The sequence below is a fragment of the Lutjanus erythropterus genome, chromosome 6, assembly GCF_056507025.1.
Source record: "Lutjanus erythropterus isolate fLutEry1 chromosome 6, fLutEry1.hap2, whole genome shotgun sequence".
Classification (NCBI taxonomy): Eukaryota; Metazoa; Chordata; class Actinopteri; order Lutjaniformes; family Lutjanidae; genus Lutjanus; species Lutjanus erythropterus.
Genome location: NC_139322.1, coordinates 26661829 through 26687520, shown reverse-complemented (window position 1 = coordinate 26687520; position 25692 = coordinate 26661829). Strand labels below are relative to the sequence as shown.

At 38.8% G+C, this 25692-nt stretch overlaps 1 protein-coding gene across 1 annotated transcript in view; it reads left to right on the top strand.

Moving 5' to 3' along the window:
* Positions 1 to 25211, top strand: part of LOC146325413 (N-terminal EF-hand calcium-binding protein 1-like) — a 29849-nt gene extending 4638 nt beyond the window's left edge. The window contains exons 2-12 of the mRNA XM_084721431.1: positions 3496 to 3520; positions 11869 to 11977; positions 13569 to 13594; positions 13868 to 13965; positions 18331 to 18589; positions 18748 to 18827; positions 20710 to 20763; positions 21478 to 21590; positions 21745 to 21822; positions 21999 to 22090; positions 23955 to 25211. Coding sequence (XP_084577557.1) covers positions 3496 to 3520; positions 11869 to 11977; positions 13569 to 13594; positions 13868 to 13965; positions 18331 to 18589; positions 18748 to 18827; positions 20710 to 20763; positions 21478 to 21590; positions 21745 to 21822; positions 21999 to 22090; positions 23955 to 23983 — 963 coding nt within the window. The 3' untranslated portion in view covers positions 23984 to 25211. The remainder of the gene's footprint in view (positions 1 to 3495; positions 3521 to 11868; positions 11978 to 13568; positions 13595 to 13867; positions 13966 to 18330; positions 18590 to 18747; positions 18828 to 20709; positions 20764 to 21477; positions 21591 to 21744; positions 21823 to 21998; positions 22091 to 23954) is intronic.
* The last annotated feature ends 481 nt before the right edge of the window (positions 25212 to 25692 follow it).

Sequence of the window (25692 nt, the reverse complement as noted above, 5' to 3'; positions counted from 1 at the left end):
GTCGTCCTTCATGTTTAAAAGGGAAGGGTGAGACCTGGTGTTTGCAATCTGCAAGCTAACTAGATGCCACTAAATCCTTGGCACTGGTCCTTTAAGATGTCCGATTCATTTTGTAGTGTTGAAGGATTGTGACTTATCTCCTCTTTGCATGACTGACGCAATCATTGGAAATAGCACTTTGCTCTCCGTTTTGGTCAATCCAGAACACCTCCACACACGTGTCATCATATCACCAGAAATGTTAATTTCAGGCCCATACAGATATTTCAATTTAAAGCCCTTATCAGCCAATGCCAGTGATGTGTTGATATTATCTTGCATATAGTACACATTGATATTAACTAATTAAATCATTGGTGACAGACTGTTTTATTAAACACCAAAATAACAAAAGGCATTAAAAGTTTGTCAGACATGTCATTTTTGATTAGTGTGTTTTAAATGTATTTTTGACTTATCTGATAACCACCATTATCTGATTTACTACTTTTAGTCTAAGTTTAATTTACAATTTAATTTACATTGTAAAGGTAGAATATGAAGCATTGTTTGTCTGAACGCACCATTCAAAGTCGGTGCGTACTTGTTATGTACTTGTACATATTTTACTGTTGATATTTCTTTTAGTCTTATGTTTTTAACTGTTACGTGTCCCACTCAGTACGCATGTTGGTCCGCATCTCTTAAAGAAACACATATAGGGGATTTTTTTGTTCTGGGTTTATCTTAAAAAAACAAATGTTTTTTTTAAACAAATGATCGATATTGGTACTTAGCAATCTAGACTTGGTCTGGCTCTGGTTTAAATCTTGGCTTCTGACAGCCTCTGGTTTTCATTCACTTGATTCTAGATTGAGTTGTGTGATCAATCACAGCGAACATCACGTCTGCATTCATTTCTGTCAGGGTTACATTATTGTTCTGACATCAGACACTGCAGACTGTCCTTACATTATTGTGCAGTGATAGCGAGAACGTTAAGCGTTCGTGATTTGTTTTTGATTTTTGCACACTGGAAGAGCGTGTTAAGTGCTCTCTGAATTGGTTCGTGAGATATTCAGTGCAGTCTTTTTAACTTCTGTTCAGTACCATTTTTCCCTGTATTGATCTCTGTGAGGCTCGGTTGCTGTGTCGTGAATGGAGGAGTGATGTTGATAAAAATGGGTCGTGAGCAGAGCGTGTCCAGGCCTTCACACTCTGATGTGCTTGAAAGGTGACAGCTGGATGTGAGTGCACCGCTCCACTCTGATGATACAGTTAATCAACCCGCCTCTCGGACTCCATACGTCCACACGGGATGATTGAGCTGAGCAGAAAAAAAGGTGCCACTGTGATCTCACAAACAACACCTCACGCTCCACAAACAGATCTGACTTCTCGCAGCTTCACTGCTGCACGAAGAGGAGGTTGAAGACATTAATGAAGATGTTACAGCATAAATTAATGAACATAAAGGGCCACTGCTTCCTGCTTGCAGGTTTTGCACAAAACTGGGGAAATATCTTAAAGCAGCATGATGCCCTGAGGAAAAAAAAAAAATCATAAAAGCTATCATTCCAGAGCTCCTCACGGGTGCATATAAATGTCAGCGTTTCATTTCCTGATGTGTCCCGAGTCTCTTTTGTTATTGAAATGTGAAAATTACAGCTCCTCTTTAAGATTCTTATGTGTCTGAGCAAAGAGGAATATGCCAAAAAAGCAGGTCTTATACAGATGGATTGACTCACATTTGTGGAGACTTTCCAAATGGCTTGCTTCACCGCTTCTCCAACAAGCACAAATCTTTGTGTTGCCTTTTTATTAGATTGTTAAAATAAATTGCACAAAGATGCTGTTCTTCCTCTTTATTGCTCAAAACTTCAAATATTGTTGATGCATTTTTTTCCCTTTTTTTTGTTGAGGTTCTTGCACAAAACCTCTTATGTTTTCTCCTCAAGTATGACACTAAAGGCTTTATTTCTCCTCGACTGAGGTACTTACTCAAGTAAAAACCTCAAGGCATTTACTGCATTGAAAGAAATTTTATAACAGTAATAATCTACTGTTTCCATGGAGACTGTTTGTTTGCTTCCACTGGTGCTTGCGATACCTGTTATCTCCATTCATGCAGTCTAAGAAAATATGACATCTGCTCTGTTCTGGCTAAAAATGAGATCACTAATTACAATAAAGAAATCCAAGAAAACTGGTAAAAGCAGCTTAAAGTTATCTTACAGCTGACTTGAAGTGGCTGTTAAGGTTAAACTGTTAGCCTCTATTGCTGATGGTTAAAGAAATCAGTCATAATTGTTCTAAACAGTTATTTATTTATCATTGTTTTTTATTACACATTAAAGTATTTAAGCTAAAGATATAAACAAGGCTGTGACAGTAGCTTTATGTAACATTATAGCCTAGCTGGCTAACATGAAACAGGCTTCATGAAATAACTAGCCTTCTCATTTAGACCATAATCTACTGTGCTTTAACATAAGTAAAGTACAGTAAGTAGCTTTAAGGGTTTTCGTAAGTATAAGACCAAGATAAGAAGAAAACCTTAAATATTTAGGTGACCATTTGAGAGAAACCTTAAGGAGAAGACTTCAGAGTGTTTTGTGCAACCAAAATAGATTTTTTTTCATAGATTTTAACAAAAAAACAAAACAAAAAACAAACAAAACAACAACAAAATAAAGCACACACACACACACACACACACTCTACCAGGCTGACTTGATTACATTCAAATTACTAGGGTATGCTCCTGTCTGTTTCACTGTTGTTAATTAGGTAGAACAAAGTCCAGTCCAGAGGGTTACTCCATATCTGTGCCTGGTTGCCATACCGTAATAAATCCCTCAAGATTGTCATGAAGGGTGTGGGTCAGCTTTTCCAGAGGGAGTCCTCTCTGTACCTCGTTATAGCAAATGCTTGGTGCACGGATGAGCACAGAAATCCAGAATTTAAGAAGAGTCTTCCTTGCTACACATAAGAGCGCTCGGGGCGCCTGACTATATGTTTGTATATGTATGTATTGTATGTGTGCAGCCCCCTCGCTCTGGCATCTCTCCATTAATGCACATCTATAGGTCCTGTTTGTACATGTGTGCATTTTGGCCTGTGAAATAACAACAGTGTGAAAATATGTAATTTCCCCCACAGATAAATGAAGTATGGCTTCTTCTTCTTCTTTTTTCCAGTCGTTTTAGTATTGTGGTTGTTCCTTGCATCATCCGCTTTAGCAGCCAAAGTACACTGAAGAGGTGATAGTCATATCCAGTCAAAGTTACCACCTCATCTTTGACTTCTCTCCAAATGTGTCAATTTCTGAACTGCATTTAGTATATTTAGAGAACTTTTACCAAGCTTGCCTTTCAATAATGCTGTACTTTGAAGCAAGCATATTTTTTTTGTGTTTCTGTACCAGTATTAAGTTGATGTATTTTTTTCCTTTTGTCTTTTCTGACTGTACCTAAATCTAAAAAACTTAAACACAGTCTTCTCCTTTCATTTCAGATATTCCGCCGGGCAGACAAAAATGGTGAGTATGCACAACATGCAGCTAATTGAACGATACGGCTAATTAAAACTCAATTAAAAATGTCTTTGGAGGAGTTGATGCACACAAAAATGAGACGCACCAGTGACAAAAAGGGCTCAGCTTTGATGGCTCTGTTCAGACAGCTGGCCTCTTTTGGCTCTAAGGGGATTTCTGTGACCCTGGTGAAACGTATCTTTCTGTTTTAGTGCCGGCCTTGAGAGATCGATCGGTAGAGGATATAAATAACCAAGTTCAGGTGCAGCTGCATCTTTTAGGTTTTGCACCGTGATTGTATTTGATAGGATGAACTCCTCTGATGCAGCTGCTTGCCATGCAGTGCTCATCTCAGTGATACCATTCATACTGAAGGGGAGATCAGGGGCAATTGTAACATTTTTTACATTTTGCTTTATATCTATCTCTATCTAGACTACTTGAAAAACGGTAGTCATCTTTTGATATAAGAAACATATATGTGCACTAATTAAAAATACTATTGATATATTTTAACTAGTCAGGGCAAAAAAATAATATTAAATTTAATGCAAGAAATCAGGGATTGTGTGCACTCAAAGCATATTTTTCTGTTTTTTGCAGAAGACTCTTATTTGAGTTTGGTTAAAAGTAAATTTACATTTAGAGCTATTACAAGGAACTTTCATATGTTAATATGTTGATTTTAGAGTCCCTTGTGGACAAAAGCGGTAGTGTTTCTGCCTCCATGACCACAAAATATAACATAAAAAATTTAAATTTCACCTGGCTAACATAACTTTGCCTGGGAAAATGCAAACGTGGAAGACATTAAGGATACCTTTGTAGAAATAGCCAGTCTTCTTATGGATGGTCTTGTTTGCTTGTGTAGGTCATATAAAGGCATCAGTAATAAATAAGCGATTAAAAACTCCTTGTAGTAGCTTCAGATTTAGTGACATATGTTCATTTTGTAACAGAATAGTGGTCATCAGAGAAAAGCAAGGTTCTCACATTGGTCCATGTGGCATGTGTGCAGTTGTAATATAGTGTTACAACTGATCTTTCAGCCATGATAAAATCTCATATGCTAGCTGGCAACGCCTGTGTTAGCATAGTTTGTTCAAATTTGCAGTTATCTAAACTTCAGACAGCAGAAGAAAAATATTGTATACCCAAAAGGTCATTTTAATTCCTCAAAATCATTTTTTTGCTGAAAACTTCTGCCAAGGTGAAATGATCCTGCTCCTGTTTCACGGGCAGAGAGAGAATCCTACTGAGCATGTGTAGAGTGATTGTCATAACTCTATCTTGTTTCTGATTGGATGAATTAAGTGTGCCTCCTTAGAATTGCCTCTGGTCTCCCCCATATTCTCAGTGAGATTACAGCATATGTATACACTGTTTTGTAGTTTAAGTAATATGATATATATAGTACAGTAAATGAGGTCTGTGCTGTTTACCTAGAAATATGTTACAAATCCGCTGGAGACTCGCCCCTAATGTGGATTTAATGTAGACTACTCCCTCTGCAAATATGCCACTGTTACATTTGACTAATGTGTTACAGTGTTACATTTAAATCCCCTCTTTACTTCAAAGGAAACCCTCCCCCTAAATATCTCCTGGGAAAACACGGAGCTATGCTTGAAAAACAGTGCTGACAAACAGGGAAATGTTTTTGCTCTTAAATTTTTTAGTAATGTTCTGCGTCTCCCTTTAATGGAATGAGAAAGGGGCCAGATGATTAATGCATGTGGAGAATCTACAAACTCTGATCAGTTTTTCTCAGGAGGACGCTGAATGTGTTACGTAAGAGCGGGATTAATGATGAACACGTGCTGCCCTGAGCAGAGGTTGTCTGGGGTGCCCTGCAGCTCGTGCGAAGATTTTAAGATACAAGAAAAAAAATGTGTGAATTATGAAAGAGGCCTTCAAAGATGATTTTTCTCTGTTGCTGTTGTGAAGAAACTGTAGGCTCATAATAAATAAGGGTTTCAAAATGGTTCTTTGTTCTTTGGTTCTTTGGTTTGTCAGTGGTTCTATGTAAAACAAGGGTTCCGTTAAGAACCCTTTTTGGAAGAAAGTGTTCTTCAAGGCTTGTTGAAGCCAAGGGTGTTAAATATATCCTAACACAAATATTCAAATGTTTGTCCATGTTTCAAATGTTATTTTTAAAAGTATCTGTTACTTGTGTTTTTTGTGTTTTTGCCTCATCTGAAGAATACAGTTTCCTAGAACCCACTCACAATCTTTGTAGAACCCTTAGAAAACATGAGCATTACTGGTGAAAACCTTAATAAGGGTATTTTTAGATCCCCTCTGTGGGTTCTAGATGAATACCTTGAATTACAAAAGGTTTCTTGGTAGAACCTCCTGTGTGGGTTCTAAATGAAACTTTGGAATATAAAAGGGTTCTTGGTAGAACCGTGTGGATAGGTTCTAGATGAAACCCTTGGAATATAAAAGGCTTCTTGGTGGAAATGTTCTAGTCAGCATCCTCACAGAGAGTTCTGGGTGGAACCATTACCTTACATGAGGGTTCTCTGTTGGACCTCTTACAGGTAGTTCTGGGTGGAACCTTTCACAGATGGTTCGAGGTATAACCCTTTATATTGGCGTCGAGGTAGAGCCCTCTGAAAGGGTTCTAACCAGAACCACAAAGTTGAAAGTTAGCAGCTTATTATTTCTAAGACTGTAGGAGACAAAAATGGTGGGTGGATTTTTTATTTCTTCAGCAGCGTCTCGTCTCGAGTGACTACTTTGTGAATTAGTGGCTGAAAACACAACAGGGGTGTGACTTTTTAATAGAAAAGGTGTTGACTCCGTCTCAAGAAGGCAAAGAATTTATATTATATTTCTGTGAAGCCTAAAGTCTGCTGCTTGTGCTCCACCCGCAGCACTCCAGCACTCACACAAAGCTTTTATTTTTCCCCTCTTTGTAGAAAGAAGGAAGATAAATCCAGAGAGGAGAACTCTGCCTCATGTTTGTGGTAGTTATCTTCAATTTGCAGCTCAAGCTCTGCTTTGGTTCTTTTCTTCAGAAACTCTCTGAGTCGTGCACCCGAGAGGAAAGCGCCTCCTACCAATCAGCACTGAGTGGGCTGCCATGATACGCCTCGAGCTCTGCGGATTTACCACATAATGAGGGCTGGCTACCAACCTACTAAACTCTGTTCCTCCACACTATTGTAATGAGGAATTAAAATTTTAAAAGAAAAAACAACTGTATATGTGCATGAATATAGAGTACTGAAAGCTTTTACTCTGCAGCCTTGTGCTGAGATTAGTTTCTAACACAGTTGCACTGACTCAGAGATGTACTCGAGGATTTACACTGTAATGAGATGAAAGTGTGATCAGTGATATTAGAACTCAATAAATCATGGATTACATTTTCTCCTTTAGAATAAATGAACTGCATGTAAAAGTCAAAAAAGTCACAGATTTGCCTTCAGGAGACTTTCATCACAAACAGACCAAAGTATCATCATCTGAGCCACAAAAATTGATGAAAATGATTTTCAAGGCCACTGATTACTTTCACATACTGTGCCAGTTTTATAACATGAATGAATGAAAACATCAAAATGTGAGGTGTGTGATGGTGTTAAGGTTTTTCCACTTATGACACTCAGATACCTAGAGGGGCACTCTGAGAGTGGCCAAAAGTGCAGTCTTACGATACAGTCACTATGAAAGAATACAATATGGTATGATACGATATGATACAATATACTTATTATTACTTATACTATAGTATTACGTTATATTCTATTGTCCTTGTACAATACAATATGATATACTTTGTTGTCCCTCTACGATACGATACAATACACTTTATTGTCCCCGTACAATACGATATAATATCTCTATTGCCCCTGTACAAAATGATACAATACACTGTATTGTCCCTGTATAATATGATCCAATATATATATATATATATATATATATATATCCGATATGCATATACGATATGATAGACCCTATTGTCACTGTATAATACAATGTATATATTTTATTGTCCCTGTACAATACCATACGATTTACTCCACTGACCTTGCATGTGTTATGCTAGCCCCCTTTAAATAGGCTTATTTAGCTTATACCAACTTGGAAAAATGGTAAGGATCATTTAGACACCGCTTATTTTTTTTTTTTACACTGCATTTGTTTCTACAGTGGCTATTATGTTTTGTTAGATGCTGGCCTGGTTCAAGAACAAACTAACTGGGGGCGCATCTGAAATTAGTAGGGGTGCGCTAGTATCCACAGTGTGGGTGGGCAGCAGCAATGAAAAACAGTGTAGGTGTAATGGTCTAAGTGCGGTCCCTGATGAATGGATTATACTGGAACGCAGCTGGAAAAAAAAGTTGTAAAGACTCTTAGAGTGAATAGAGCGTTATATTAATAAACCTACAGCCTCTGAAGTGCCACATGAGCGTGCACTGCTGTTATGCATAGTCGTTCACTGTTTTAACCTTCATTAAATCACCTGAAAACAACACCAGGCTACTACAATATAACCATAAAGACCTTTGCACTCACCAGACTGGTCAGTTATAACTCCATATTCTGCATTTTTATGAACGAGTAGTCCGGCTACCATGGCTCATCTCTTTTCAAGCTTTCTTTTTAGCAAAAGTAGCTCATGGTTCATCCTTGAAACACACTGCTGTGCAAATGTAACACTGTAACACTGTGTAACATTAATGACTGCACATCCATGAACCAAAATAAGAGGCGCACATGGAGACACACAGACCATGTGCAGTGAATACACTCCCAACTGCAGACACCATGGACAAATGACCTACCACGTCGTGCTTGGCATCTATTGTTTATATTTCAACTGAGGATATCATTCACTTTAATTACGATGGATTTGGGTGACAAATTCAGCTCATTTTGCCATAGACTGGTGTTAAAACTGACCTCCTGATCTCCCAATGTTAACAAAAGTGAAAAATATTTTTTTCCGTTATTCGGATATGCTCCAAAATTTAATGGGTTCTTCCTTGGCCTTTGCTATACCCTTCCACCAAGTTTCATGGAAATCGGGTGGGTATTTTTTATGTAAACTTGTTGGCTAACAGACAAACAAACCAAACTGAAAGCATAATGTCCTTGACAGAGGTAATAAGAATCACTGTGAGGTTTCTGCCTCACATACTTGCTCACTTGCGGTTTTTAATGAATGCTGTATTCAGTGCTGTAGCAGGGAAGACTGTAGACGACAGCAGAATCCCCACAGGATGAAGTGCTGCAGCTCTGGATGAAGGAGAGTATAACCAGATATTCAGCTGTCATTTACCCATTGCCTGTTTCAGCAACAAAGTTCCTCCACTAATTAGTTAAAACAAAGTTCTGACACCTGAAACATGTGGGCTATATACAGATGCTCTTCTGTACGACATGGTTCATCATGTTCCTCTTTAAGTAGAGTTATTTATTGTTAGTGTCTGCTCTTCAGTCTATTCTTACCTCTCATATTATCCTGAATTGCACTGGTGGGCTCCATGAATTATTGGTGCTGCTTCGATGTTAGCAGACTTTTAGCTTTAGGATTCCCTCCAGAAAAAAGCATTCCTGGAAAGATATGAGCTTCAGTGCAGGGAGAAATTTTGCAGTTGCAGTTTTGTTCAGTGTGAAGCGAGACAATTAAAGCCAGTAAAGCTGCCTCGCTTCTGTGGTGACGTACTGATTTATCATCCACCTGAACAACACTTTAATTTCCCTGCAGAGGTGTCGTATTGGCACTTGTTAGTCATGAAGCCTCTGGATCAGCTGCTGCTAAATCTCCATATTCACATATAGGTGAAACCTGTTTGCAGCTGTTTTTTAATCAAATTAAAATAGAAAAAGGCTGCAAAGCATCACATTTTGAGAACCTGGAAGCAACAAATATGCTTGAGATATGCTTGATAAATGTAACTGATCAAAATCAAAATCAGAATTATTGTAATATTGGACTTATCCAACAAATCCTTTATCATAAAAGACAAAACAATTGTAAAAGGACCCACATCAGCATTTTCTAATCTGTTTTCCCTGTGGTTTAGTTATGGTTAAGGTCTACTTCAGTCTTTGCTTTGAGGAGACAACAGTCTATTTTTAAGGCCACAAGAGTCAGAGTACAGAAACAAATGTCAAACTGTCTGTAGCCTGAAGCTCAGAAATTCAACTATTCTACTGTGGCTCCCTGAGAAACAGTTAACACTTGCATATTTATGCCGTCTGAGCTGCACAGTAACTTGTACTCAGATGTCTAATTGGGTGTGAATCTACACCAAAGCAGCTCTGATGAAGAAGGCTGGAGTGTGACTTAGAGGTGCAACAGACTGTGTTTACTCCTACATCATGTGGAGAGAAGATTTTTACAGGGAAATTTGAGAAAATTGTTATTATTCTGCCTTCTCACATAGCTTTATCTCTCAGCTGAGGTTTAACATCGCCAGAGCACAACAATTGTTCAGTAAACACACAGATTAAAGGGCTAGTTCAGATTATTTGAAGTGGGGCTGTGGGCACTTATCCATAGTCAGTGTATTACCCGCAGTACATGGCAGTCGGCACGCCTCCGCTTTGGAGAAGCAGCAGGAGCGCTGGTGTGAGAAGCTAAGTCTGTACTGCTGTGGACAGGGTCAGCAGCAAAATGTATTTTAGCTACCTAAAAAAGGCCCACCTAAAAAAAGTCAATGTCAAATTAAGTGTATGCTATATTTAGAATATTTCACCCCTTTACCTTACTGTCAGACAGCCGTTTCTGATGGGAAACCACTGTTACATAAGACAAATATCACTCTCTCCAAAGCCACCAGACTCTGTTGGAAAAATCTGTGATTTGAACCTGTGATTTTTCTTTTTAGGCATTAATCATTTTTCCTTGAGATGCTGGCCTACTTCTGTCTCAATCTGTTAATTTGTTTGTGTTGTTGTGTTTGAAAGGGTTAGTTCACTGAAGTGACACAATAACAAACTAACACACTGAGCAGTGTATCAGCAACTCCCGTGTTCTACAAGGTTTTTATGTCCTAGGCACATCCCATGCCAGTGATGTTTCCAGTCAGGATGCTTGTAGTTGCTCTTCTGTAGAAGTTGACAAGAACATAGCACGGGCATATTGCCGTCTTAAATTTCCTCAAGAAATGCAGCTGTTTCTGAGCCTTCTGCTGTTCACGAGGTCAGAAAAGGCTTTATGACAGCAAGGTAAAATGATAAAAATATTCTAAATATAGCATGCGCTTAAACTGATATAGATTTTTTAGGTGGCTAAAATACATTTTGCTTCCGACCTCGTCCGTAGTAGTACATTGCTTAGCGTCCTACACTCGTATTCCTGCTGCTTGTCCAAACGGGGTGTGCCAACCACAATCTACTGTCCAAAATACCCAAACTATCCCTTTACTTGTATGATGTCATGATTAGTGATAAAGAAACAGCATCTTCTTTTGGAAATTTGTCATTTTGCTAACAAGCCTTTGCTACAAACACATGATGTCCAGAGCCATCCGCCTTGTAAACTGGCGAGAAGTCAAAATAGTTCTTAGAAACTAACAGATGATGTGATTTACTGTTGGCTCGGGCCTGTCAGTCTGGGCTCTGCTGCCTGGCGGGGTTCTCAGAGACGGGTCTCAAAAGGCTTCAGTGCTTACAGAGCAAAGCTGGCGAGATGGAGGTGATATCTCATTACTGTCTGAAGTTTGTCCGCTATTGAGCTCTGCTCTGACTACTCAAACTAACCCTTTCCTCAGCACCCTGCAGACCATGCTTACGTTCAGCTGAGGCTTGTGTCCTTGTTTTTATCCTCTGAGCTGCTGTTAACTACACACTGCTATGAGATTTGTTGATGTGAATACTGTGTTTATGTGACTGTGACAAAATCGAGGAAAGATTTGTCGCAGAAATTGAAACAGTGGCTAAATTATTTTGCAGTAACAGGTTTCAGCTGTGAGGAAATAAAAGCAGTGATACAAGAAATGTGTCACTCATTTAGATCATTATTACTTCTAAGAGCAGAGATGGGATGAGCTGTATCACATCACTGATAAATAAATATCTGCTGGGGTAATGGAGAAATTACTACAAAGTTGAAATCAGCTTTATGGGAAAGTCCTCTAAGTGTAGTTTTTGCCTAATGTTTTGTCCTTGACAGGAGTTTTAAAGCTTAATAATGATGAGATTTTGGGGCCGATTGATGTTAAGTATTTTCATTTGCAGCAGCACCTCTGAGCTTATCACTGGAATTAATTTAGTGAAGCCAAAGTAGCCTCATTTCATTATAATGAATAATGGACCACCTCTTCATTAAGGTGATAAAACCTCTCAGGCCTCAGTGAGATTTCATTTTTCATGGGTTTGTCTCCTTTCAGACGATGGGAAGCTTTCCTTGGAGGAGTTCCAGTCGTACTTCACTGATGGTATCCTCACTGATGAGCAGATGCAGGAGCTGTATTACTCCATCGACAGGCAGAAGACAGAGTAAGCTCATCTTCCTTTTGGACGTCCTCCAAGTCCGCTGCCATCTGTAGCTCCTCCTGCTCTCCTGCTGCTGCCTGGCAGTGAGATGTCAACACCTCACTTCAGTGAAGATGATGTCAATATTCCATAGAGAGCCTTAATCCTGCTGTGACAGAGTTTGCAGCGCTCTGTTTGCACAGTGATGAGCACAAATGAGATTGTGAAGTATGCAAACATTTGATTGTGCGAACGGCTTACAATTAGACTGAGTCAGATGCGTTGTATGTGTGCACATACTTACACACAAAAAGCAGATTCTGATTCTAATTCTGAAACTTGAAAAACACTCATTGGAATAAAAAACTTTGGGCAGTAATATAGCAAGAAAAATACTCAAGAGGGATTCTTTGGTGTATCTGTGCTGTGGGTACATCACTGATGAAACAAAAGTTATTGTGAGTGCAGTTGGCATCATTGAAGTACCAACCAATCCCAGTGAAAGGCGACCTCTCAGGTGATACAGCTTTAGCTGCAGCCTTAAATATGCAGCTCAACTTAATTTGAGTCAACTTCAAATATATATGTAAATACATGTAAAAAAAAAAAGGGAGAGAACAAGCAAAGCTTACAATACATAAATAATTTCATACTCTAGCTGTGCACTGATTTATCAAATGGATTAAAATTAAAACTAAATGTTAAAGGTAACAATATCAAATCCTATTCTCCATCTTCTAAGGTCCAGTGAGTGAGATCAACAGGGATCTATATTGAACATACTATTAATAAGTATGTTTTCATTAGTATATAATCACCTGAAAATAAGAATTGTTGTGTTTTGTTTGCATATATATCTGCAGAGGGTCCTCTTGCACTGTAGTCACCATGTTGCACTGCCATGTTTCTACAGTAGTCCAGATACGACCTTCGCATTTTTCACCAAGAAAAAAGCTAAATGCTTTCCTTGTGTCCACAGCTCTGCCAGTGGTTGAGGCTGTGCTTTGATCTAAATACTAACATGCTCACAACAACAGCACTAACTGTGAAGAAATTTACCTCCTTTAGGCTAAATAATATGACCGGATCATGTTTGGGGTCAGTTACAAATCCTAAAAGCATATTTCAATTATCTCTGCATCCTCTCTGTTCCTGGGCCGACTGTGCCGCTGTCCTGATAAAGCTGTCTCCCAGAGAGACCGAGGCCAACGGAGGATGTGTTTGTCCTTTAGCTTTGACCAAACAGGCCGACACAAACAGTAGAGGTTGCTGCATAACATTCAAAAGCGACTTAGATTCCAACACCAACCAAGGTTAAATACTGCTAACACACTTCTTCTATCACAAGTTAACCACACGAACATGGTGCTGTTAAGCAGGTATAATGTTTCCAGGTGCAGTGTTTACCATCTTAGTTTATTATGTTTGCATGAAAATATTGACTAATTAGCACTGAACAGAAAGTACAGATGAGGCTGATGGAAATGTTAATCATTTAATTGTTATTTAAAAAGACATCACTGTTTATAGTGCATTGACAAAAATATTTCATGCTTCCCAATTACATCTCTTTAATAAACACGTCTCTTTTTGTTTTCTTCCCATTGCCTCTCAGCAACCTGGACATAGACAAACTCTCAGGTAATTCTTGCTTTATTTTGCCGGCTTATAAAATCATTCTCAGAAGTTTATATACAGTACATAATATCATCCAGTTGTTTTAGTTTGTTGTTGACCATAGTTCAAACACAAGCATGCCTCAGTCACAGTAACTCAGCAATCAGTGGTCAAATTGCCTAAACTGTAATTAATGCCATCAGTGTCATTATTGATTTATGTTCATCTTGTGGAAAACACCATTGATCAGTGATCAAAGCGTGTAGAAAGTGCTTAACAAATCCTCTTTTCCTCCAGCATACTTCACTCCACATCTGGGAGAATACGTCAACGTGCTGTCTGCTCTGGAGAAGCTGAACGTGGCCATTCTGAAGGCCATGGATAAAACTAAAGAGGTGAGCGACGAAGGCTTTCGTCTTTGCACCGTGTTAAACTTTAAATGTAACATGACACCAGCAGTCTTTTATCCATCTCGACGTCTTTCAGGACATCTGTAGGCATCATTCGTGCCTCCAAGCATTCAGACAGGCTTTTTTGTTTGTGCCTCAGCTGTCAGTTTGAAACCCTTTCTGAGGTCTTTGAGATCACCGTGCTGTGGCAGCGGTACGGAAGAAAAGAAAACTACCCAGCATGACTGACTCTGCCTGCTATAGCTGCTCTGCTTCTCCTCACTGACAATACATTTTCAAACACGAGCCCATAGAACCTTACAAAACGAGCCTTGCTTTTAAAAATGGCCTCCTTTAACAAGACAGTTGTCAGCTTGTTTGTGTGAGAAACATGGCATGTGTTGGTGTTTGTGAATCAGCTGGACAGCAAGTAAAGAGGAAGTAAAGCAATTTATGTAACTGTAAATGAGAAACATATGAACTACAGTCTTTTTGTTTCAGCTGCTGCCTAATTGGGTTTCACCACAGTGGATAATCTGTTAAACCCCCCCCACAGCACTGGACGCTCATTTACTTATGATCCACATTGGCACTGGCTTTTTATATTAGATGCTCTACCTGGTGCAACTCTCCCCATTTATCCAGGTCTGGGCCAGCAATTAGGTATGTCCCCGGGGAGAAACCCAGGGTTCAGTGTCTTGTACAGTGTCACCTCCACATGTGGACAGGGGGAGGTGGGAATCAAATTGCCAACCATGAGATGACCCACTTTACCTCCTGAGCCACAGCCACCCCACACTGAATCACAATATATTTGGACTTATTTCACAATATGGTGCAGGCCTTACAGAGACGTGCTATGGAGGTAATCTGTTGGTCCGTCATCTTCTTGACGTACTGTATGTACATTTGTACATTTTCTTAGAGCTTAAGGTGATATCTTTATATTACCTGATTTCTCTGACCCACCATCAAAACTAGATAGAGTCTACGGACATGCTAGTAGCTCTGTCAGGCTATCCTGATTTGAGCTTAATGCTAACGTTAGCATGCTGACATGCTCACAATGATAATGCTAACATGCTAATGTTTAGTAGATAACATGCGTACCATGGTCATCATCTGGGTTTAGCATGTTAGGTTTGACAATTACGACAAATAAACAAAGTGCAGTAACATTGTTAGTTTTGATGCTATTTGCTCAAAACCAAAGAATTGGACTGACAAATATTTTGACTTGGTGATTAGAGGAAAAGGCAATGGATCACCCAAGTTATGACTCCTGAGAGCAGCCTCTGAACCAAATGTCATGGATGTTTTGCTCAACACACAAGTCTAAATTTCATGGTAGCGATAGAAGAAAAGTTGAGGAATCACAAAAGACAGTGGGATAAAAACCAGAGGCCATCTTGCGAGGGAATCCCACCAGCCATGATGACCATCAACATCTTGACGCTTTGACCCATGAGCACTCAGTAGTCATAGGTCGAGCCAGACCCATCTTAGAACCCGCCTTCATTTTGATCTCAACTACACACCTGTAAAGTTTTGTGACTCCATCCTGCATGGGTGTGACTCTACAGTATCACATTGAGAAAATCTGTCCACAAACAACCAGACATGTAAACACATGTGAGCAAGATTTTTTATTTAAAACCAAAAATCCAGTAACCAGTGTTAAAACATGTCTTCACTAAGTTTGGATACCCTTCTGTGCTATAACTCATATGTAATTAATATTTCATCTGTAAATTCTTTTATAATTCCTCTTTTTGTTGTCAATTCAAATGTGAAATCATGAATTATTTTGTAACAGATTATTTATTTATAGATTAATTTGAAAAAAAAAAAGATTAGTGCCTATTTTATAGTGTAATTGGTTATTAATTAATTAAATGCCAAGTTACTATTTCTGTGAAACTTTTGGTCCTCCATGCATATATTCCATCTTAATTAAAAAACTAAACTAAAATAGGCTTTAAAGCTTAAAAAGAGATCAATGCTGTTCAGTTCAAAAGCGTGAAACTTTCTCTTACATGTATTTCCAGATAATGAGACACAGTATTTCATCAAATCATCAGCTTTGGATTGTGAAACATGCTAATTAGAGCGTTATGAAATCCTGTAATGAAGCCCGGTCGAGCAGAACCATGTACTGTAGCTTCCCTGAGCTGTAGAGGAGATTAAAGCGTCCGCCCTTGACACGCAGGGCTGTAATCACGTTGTTTTGGGCTCAAGCTTAAAACCGATCAAGATCAGAGAACTTTCATGAAGACATAATCAATATCTCAGCTCACTCTTCATTGATCTTCCCCAACCCTCCAGCCAACTGGTGAATATTTATTTCTGTTCAGCTGGGGGACGGAATCAGTTGAATAGACAGATAATCGGATGTAGATGCAGAGTTAAAAATGAGCTCTTTTTTGTTTTTGTGTGGTACAGTGACGTAGCTGCGCTGCAGTGCAGGAAGTGGGTGTCCCTGATGATATTAACGGAGAGAGCAGAGGGTGATAGTAGAGCGTAGATGACAGTAACGAAGGCTGACAAACCCCCTCCAGCTGTCCAACTCGTCTGACGTCACATGTCCTCCACATAACTGCACCACAAACACACAGTCATTTATCAGCTGCTCTAATCTCCTTCTCTTTCACTTTCTTTCCCTCTTTTTAATCCGAGTCTATTATTTGCTCAGGCGCACTCTTCTCATTCTCTCTGTTTTATCTCCTTTCGATGTACATCCATCTTCCTTGACATTGTCTCCCCGTCTGGCTTTTTTTTTTTTCTCTCTCTTTCTCTTGTACTTTACCCGGCTCTATATCACCCATGCCTTCCTACAGCTCATGCATTTTTCATGTTCCTATTAGTCAGTAAGAAAAGCTTTCTTTGCCCTGAGGAGCACGTGCTTTTTTAGCCTTCCTGAGCCTTATTTATGATTTAAAAAAACAAACAAACAAAAAAACAACAACAAAGAAACTATGGTAAGATTCCCAAGTTATACAAGTACAATCTTGTAAAAACACTTACAGAATAACAGTCCATTAAGTAATAAAAGACGGAAGAGTACTGATTAAAATAGAAATATATATGGATAAGAGCAGCCACCTTTGGGTGAAAACAAGCACAGCACTGTGAAAGTGACCAGTCAGTACATGTGTCTGTGTAACACTACAGTCTTTACTGTAAAAAAAATATGGCCGTACCATAAAACACCTGCTTTTTAAGTGGAGTTTTTCCTACAAAACCAAAACAGCAAAATAAAGTGTCTTAATGATATAAAAAGTGACGGATGTCTGAAACATCAGTAAGGTAGTTTTATATGTCAGATACAACAGACTGATCAACAGACTGAAATGTATTCTCTCTGTGTTGTTGTGGTACCCCGAGATAAAAAGAAAGCGTTCTCCATGGTGGTTCAGTTCTCTTATGTTGAAAAAACAGAAAGGGAGAAGAAATTGAGAGAAGCACAGAGGTTCATTACTCATGTAGTGCAGCATCTCTGCTGCTGAGAAAACAGAGCACATAGAAAACAAGCTTGGTGGTCATTTTTCAAATGTCTTCCTGTCATTTCTTTCTGAACTCTATTTCGTTGCACCACAGGGTGCTGGTGCAGGGTGACGGGGTTCATTCTCCACGAAAACTTAGCTGGCACAAAAAAACTGCAGCCACTGCACTTAAACTTCTCAGAGAGGTCTCTGCTCTAGACATCCACACATTATCATAAGATCACTATACAGTTCATGGAACAGACCATTATCACCTTGTCTGCTTTACATTCACTCAAATACCACCAGACCCATCAGCCTAACATTTATGACTCTTTGCTGGTTCTGACAAAGTGTAAATTATTTCCATTTTCAGCTTTTGTGAATTTCTATCTCTATTTCTATTTCCATCTAAATGTAGTATTCTATCCTTATCTTTTCTGTATGTAAAGCCTCCTGGTTGCTTGTAATGTTCTAAATAAGTAATGAAATGTAATAAATAAATAACAAGGTTTAAATTGAAAAATGTTGGACTTAATTGTTTCCTTGTTAAATTTATAGTTAGGTGAACCCAGGATACTCATTTACAACACCATTATACTATTCTATGCATCTTAAAGAAAGCTGAGACTATACTAAATAAAAACAAAACTTTGCATACATCTAGATGTGAAAACTTGCACTATTCTGTACAAAAAACTTTACTCAGAACTTTGCAAATCTCTGCTGGTTGCATCTGGCAGTTGTGGTGAAATTGCAGTAGGTGCTTCACCATCTGTTGTCTGGTGAAGATCCGCCTTCTACTGAGCACACTGTTCTAGTTTCGTATGTTTTCCCCAAATCATGGCTGATTCTTTCCCTTCATTTTGACCCCTTATCTTCCACTCAGGAGTATCAGGGCTCATCAGTGCTGGGTCAGTTTGTGACGCGCTTCCTGCTGAGGGAGACGTCCACCCAGCTGCAGTCCCTTCAGTCCTCACTGGACTGCGCGATGGAGGCTGTTCATGACCAGGGCTGCACAGGGAGGAGGATAGTGAAGAAGCCCGAGGACCTGCCCATCCAGAGGGTGGCCAAACGCCCCGGCAGACGCATCCAGAAGAACATGTGTCTCTCCCCCACCGACCCCTACTCTGGCATGCTCACCACAGGTATGCTGTGATACTGGAGGCAAATCTAACCAGAGCAAACATTTGACAAAATGCTGGAAATGTAAAAGTGAATATTGACAAAACAAAACATGCATCACTTAAATATTTGGTCAGATGTCCCGTGCTGTGTTGTGCTGATGTTGTATTTCTGGGGTCAGGGGTCAGTGTGGAACCAGACAACCACTGGGGCTCCCAGATAAACCAACTGGAGCAGCTCATAGACAAACTGGAGTGTGAGGTTTGTATGAAATCAGTTTTTGATCATTTTTCATGACTCTCTGGTGACACAGTTATAGTTCTCATGAGAGCAATGTCCAAACCAACAACATACGACAGTTTGATGTAATGTTAACACATAATATTAAATAGTTTGTTTAAAGGTCCAGTGTGTAAGATTTATGGTCATTTCATTAGTGTTTAATGAATCACCTTAAAAGAAGAATTGTTGGGTTTTTCTTTACCTTAGAATCTACAGAGGCCACATGTACTCTTCCACCATGTTTCTGTGGTAGCCCAGAATAGACAAACCAGTCACTGGCTTTAGGGTCTCTCATGTTTTGCAGGAGTTTTGCGGCCACTGTAGATTCTCACACATGCTTGGAAGGGGAGGGTGAAATCACGTTGTTTGCAATCTGCATGCTCACTGCTAGACACCACTAAATCCTACACGCTGGTCCTTAAACTTTTATTTAAGGCTATTTTCTCTTGATTAATGTCAAATTGTGATAACAAAGACATCTCAAACAATGTCAACTTTTAAAAATTATTTAATTGACCGAATGACATGACATAATAGATACTATTTTTATTTCCAAAGATCTTCACTGCAGCCTTATAGATAATGGTGGTTTGGTAGCTCAGCTGTAACTTTCAAGTAAGTTACAATCATTGAGATCTGATCTCAGTGAGGGTCATGAGAACATTAAAAATACCATGTGTAAACACAAAGGCACGATCGGATTCTTTATTATCCAAATGTCGTATTCAGATACAGATCCCATTTTAATGCCGGGTGTAAATGAGATGACACAGATACTCAGACTGACAAAGACATTAGTATTTAACCTGGGATGGGAATGGGTTTCATGTTTCTACAGGACCATGTCAACCCTATACTGCTGAGGTTTACACAAACACTTTACAGTTTCAGTTTCATTTGCACAGTTAATGGTCATGCTCTTAGTCATTTCTGCTGCACACCCCAAGGCTATAGTCACACTTGCAACCTTACCAACCATGGTACAGTAACATTTGCTGCCTCAAGGTTTGTCTCATAAGGGAGAATCACTCTCTTCTTTGTGAGGATCAGGTTTAACTACAGAGGCTCAGCTGTTACAGACAGAAATGTCAAGTGGACCGTATGAGCCCTGTTGTGCGTTTGCAGATATGTACAGAGTTTGCCCTGCGGTTTGAGATCCAACATGTTGTCACAGAGGATGATTTATACAGGGTGCATGTGGGTGTAGCGGCCAGTGGTACAAGATGCATTGAACCACACATACACACACTGAATATCATGCATAAGGAATCATCTGCTTCACTCAGACTGGACTCTGAGAAAAAGCTTTTTGAGATGATGACACACAGAGGTTGTTAGAAAACTTCACACAGATATGGAGGCACTGGTGCAGATACAGTACAGATACAAGGCTGATATTGGTGCTCTGGGATAACAGATGCTTTGATTTTTTTCCAATTTACAAAAAGCCACTAATGTTTTGCCTGAAGGTGTGAAGAAGATAACAAATAGCTTCTCAGTGCCGCTGTGGGATTTTTTAAATTTTTAATTTTGCAGTTATTATAATTATAGATGAGGCCTTTCCCAAGGTTAGATATCAGCGCTGCAAGGATAATAAGCCAGCCTGCTAATACACTAATAATTACAATTTTTATCTTGGCATTGCAGACCAGAATGTAGTACAACAACCATTCTCGGGGCTGCAGTGAGGTTGTTGGTGGGTGAATATGAATATATGGCAATCTATGACTTGTGAAAGCCAATGCTTTGTGACAGACTGCAACTGGAGGCCACACTATTGCTGGATTCGGTTGAACCAGTTCTGCCGCTAGTTCTTGTTCTGCTCGTGGCTGAGTGAAATATTTATGTCCTCCATTTCCAGAGTCCACACCTTGAACCTCTCAAAGAGGACACATTGGCAGGGACATATAAATCGGTGAGTCCAGCGTGTGCTAAATTTAGCCACAGTAGTGTGTAAAATTGTGTTAGATTATATTAGATAAAATTTATCTTTCAATTGTTGAGGTTTTCCATATGTTTTTTGATGTATTTGATTGCTTGATTGCCATTTTTGAATATTGGGGGCCATACTACAGAAACAAAATAACTAAGTCGATTATACAGATGTCCTACCTTAACTGTGTAGTAACCATGGTAATTATGGTTAGGAACTGACTTAGGGAAAAGCTGTCACAGATAAACAGTACCTAAGTCAGTCTTCATACCGTAGCTGAAGATAGCATCCTAACTTCCCAAGATCTTAAATTCTTATTAATCTCTGAACTTAAGGATAACCATTAAAGCTAACTTTTACTTTTAAGTTAAGAGCTCGTCGTGATTTCTGCTCCATTTTCTGTATGTTTGAATGTATGTTTCAGTACATTTAAAAAAATAAATGTTTGCGAAGTTGTTTAACTTGCCAAGATGAGAGAAGTAGTGTTGGTTGGAAACAGACATAAAAGATCATAAGCAATGTTGGATTGACTATTTATGGTTTCCTAACCTGAGATAAGACAGGATGAAATAAGAGGCTTTTGTAATATGGCCCCTGAAAATCAAATGCACTAAAAATCCAAAATGAGCCTTGTTTGTTGACGTTATTTGAAGATGTGATTATGACACTGGATTATATTCTTTTTTCCCTTTCCAGAACATACTTCTGGTCCAAAGACAAATGTCAGTGAAGGAGAGGGATGTGGAGCAGTTTCAGCAAGCTCTTAAAATCTACACAGATGCCACCTGCAGCCAGCTAAACAACCTGCAGTACGCTCGTTTATCTGCCTCTGTGCCTTTGTTTACCTCTGGATCTCTCTGTGATTTGATGCAGCCACTTCCCAGTGCTTTCATTTTCCCAAACATATGATGTAACCCCCGCTGCCCCCTTTTTCTCACTCCGTCTCTCTCTCTCTTTTTTTAGCGTGTCAGTCCAGAACCTGCCAGACAGATCATGCTTCATCATGTACGAATTTTGGCAGGACCGTCTCTCCTGGATGAGGTAGGCTCAGAAGGGCTTCGCGGCTTATTAGGCAAGAAAACATGTTGAGAATTTCAACTGCCGCAGTGAAATTTGCACAGCACACCACAGGCTCACAGCCTCTCTTTGAAGCGTTATTGCCTTGCTGAGAAGCAAATGGCAGCCTCATCATCCTTTTCATCCCTCTTCTCTCTCAGCTACCTGCAGTCGTCCATCAGTAAGACCTTCCAGCGCTGCATTATCGACTCACTGGAAGAGCCAGAGATGGTCTCCACCATGCTTCTCCCAGGTAGGACCCAGACCTTTAAACATTCATCTATGGCTTACTGAAAGCTGCTGTTCTCGTGCACCAAATCTCACATGAATCCATTTTGATTTTTAGTAGAAAGTTTTAAGAAATTAATGCTAACTATTCTTAGTAGAACTGTGAGAATGAAATCAAAAATAGCATGGCCTTGTGGGAAGATATTATTGTATCTACCTCACAAATTTTCAGCAGTTCAAGATACTAAGGATTATAGATGAACTGAACCTAAGAGCTTAGTCTTTCTGGGAGAATGACTTGTGGGAAACAGTAGATTTCAGGTGCTTTACCAGTACCCTTTAATATTAAAGCTGCAATAAGCTACATTTTTACATAAACAATGTACCAAGTTCATATGTGTGTATGAAAGGAGTTGCTCATATCAACAAACCCACAGATAATAATCATTTTACTCAGCAGTTGGCATCAGCTCTAATGGAGTTTTTTAGATTCTCTCAGCTCATTGCTGTGGTTTTATGTGCCTGGTTGCATAAACCACCTTAACTTTTGAACTTAAGTTTGTCCCTTAAGAAAAATATTTCCCTAAGCCCATGAGTTCATTTAGCAGCATTACATAAAGGCTCTTAGGTTGTCTCCTTGCCTAAGTGGTTAAATTAAGGCTTTCATGTTATTTGCACATGTGCATTTCAGTTACTATGGTTACACTTCACTCACATCATCATCCTGTCAGTGTTAGCTAGCTTCTCCAAAATGGACAACAAAGAAAACACAAAAAGACAAAGTAAGACAAACTGGACAGACAAGGAGAAGACGTGACAATAAGTAAACTAACTGATCAAACCAATGTGAGAAATCTTACAAGATGAAGTAAAGAAGAAATCTGAAAATATTACCGTGACAGCAAGAAATCAGCCATCAACATCGACAGGAGTCAACAAAAAAATGATATCGCTAATGTTAATATATGAGACAGTTTTCGAGATGCTTGGCTAGCTAGCTTCAAAGTTGCTCATGTGAACTGATGGTCAAATCTATACTCTCTAACAAGTTCCACATCACTCATAGTGTCTATTGGTTTTCTCTATCCTGAAAAAATGCATCTTGGTATCTCCTCCTCCTTTTCAGTCTTCATGAAATTCAGCAATTGTCTTATGTTCCACAAACTATTTCACTTTAAGGAGGCTGGTATGGGTCATTTTCTGATGAAAATGGTTAGTAAGGATCTTTTACGTACAAGGAACTGCTTAAGTAGCCGGGGTCAAAAACTTCAAAATCAAAAGGTTTTCCCTTACAAAATCCTTATGAAATCATTATGGTGAGTTTATGCAAATAATATTTGTCTAAGGCCGATGAAAATTTAAGGGAAATCTTAGCCAAAGTGGTTTTATGCAACCGTGCTGGAACACAAGTTTACTGTTTTAGTTCACTCACGCCACGTTCCTCTGTGCTTACAGAAGCAGCTAAAAAGCTCTGATATATCCTCTGTGTGACAAAGTTAGTGACTAGCTGGTGAACATGGTGCAGCATTTAGCTGATAAAGAATGAGATATTTTCCTCAAGAGGTTGGTGGAGACCAAACTAGAGCTCATAATACAATGAATAATGAACCTTTATCAGGTGCTCAGAAACATGAATACAAATCAGTGCTTACGATGATGATATGTCATTGTTTTGTTTACAGCTTGTTTCCACTGTGACCAAAAACTCAGTTAATGCTTGATATGTAAGAAATGCTGTATTAGATAATGAATTTTTATCTTTATGTTGCCAAGAAAAAAAAGAGAAATACATGTTTATATTTAGCTTCTCTTCCTGTTGTCATTGCTCATTTGTTTGGTCGAAACAAAGAGCTTCAACATTTTTTCTTAATTATTGTTTCATTCGACAGCTTCTTGGTGGATTATGAACAACAACTGACAGAGCAAAGCTGCTGCTGCTTTTCAACACAATACAAGCAGGAGGAAGAGGCGATTGTATAATCGTTTGACCTTTTTTGTTCTTTGATATCCACCTTTTCCTCATGGCATGACCAGGATTGTTTTTGCAAAGCTTTTCTCTGAGGTAATAAAAAAGAAGACTGCTTGGAATAATCAGTCAACAGCGACACAAATTAAAACCTTGGAGAGGAAGACTCGAGGTAATGCAATATTTTATTGTGTGATCAGGATCTGTGCCAACAGCAGCACATTTCTTGCTTTGGATTTACTAGAAAACAGATTTGCATGGTTTCTTATTTCTCAGTGCTAGTTTATTTCAGTCAAAACTACATCTTAGACTAGATTTAATGTCAGTGATGCCACAAAAATAGAAACACATGAATGACAACTGGTCTATCCATCCATCACTACCCGCCACTCATTCTTCAGTACAGACGAAAACAGAAGTAGTGGTAGGGTTAACCTGCATTTCCCCGTGTCCTCTCTGTGGTATTGTGCTTTGTTGTCTCCTTCAAAGCTTTGCGGCCAAGCATTTTTTCGTTGATGGGTTAGACAGCCATTAGCTAGAACATAGTTAACGAAAGGTTATAGTCCGACTCTAAACTTTTATCATCCGTGTGTCACTCCTGCACTTTAGAAAAAATATGAAACATGGACCTAATTGTAAAGAATGGATATTTATTGTAGACTGTCTATTGAACATGTAGAATTAACTGACGTCATAACAAGCTAAGAGCTGCGCTGGCGTGTGTAGCGAGACACTAGCGGACAATAACAATTAACCAAATAATTCTGCAGATTGCCTGTACTGTTACACTAGAAATAAAACTCAAAAGCCATTCTTTTACATTTATGGTGTGTAATCAGAGGAGTTTGACAGTACAGCACACACAAATAGAAGTTTATATTTTGAGTACAGAAATTAAACAAACTGTTCAGTGTAATAAATGCCATTAGAAAGGAAGTCTATTAAGATTGTGTACAGTAGTTAATGAGAGCTGTAAGGTGTAAGTAATTGTTGTAGATCATTGGTAAATGTACAGTATGATAGTATATTGAGCTCTGGTTGCTCTGAGGAGGAATGAATGTGTTCAGTCTTTCTTTGGAGTGTTTATCATTACTTTTATGAAGAATATACAGTTGTTATGTGGATGCTATGTTTGTTTTCTGGCATGAAATAAAGTTCATGACTTGTTGATGACATGAAATGATGCATTAATTGTCCCCCTGCTTAAGATAAGTACAATGTTTGTGAATTATCTGACAGGAAAATCATACATAATCATTACTAAATTTATGGTAAGTTTAGGGATAGGGTATCATTAGGATTTTATTAACACTACTCACCAGACTATGGTGCAAAAAAAAATATAGACATGAAAAGATGTGAAAAGATTCAGCAGTTATTTTAATATAACTTTTTTGCAGAAATAGCAAGTAAAACTGTTTCCTGAGTTTCCTCTCTCATCAAATTTAGTAAAGTTAGACACTTTTGAACATTTTGCCCTGTCAACTGACATAAACATAAATACTTATGGGAGTATCTTTTGTCCAGAAGGTATCAATATTTCAGTACAGACCAGTCAGGAACTGGTACCAGTTTAGTTCTGGTTCTTGATAACCACCCTTAGGTAGTAGGGTTGTCATGGTTCTTTGACTGACTTTTGATTCTAATGTCACAATTCGATT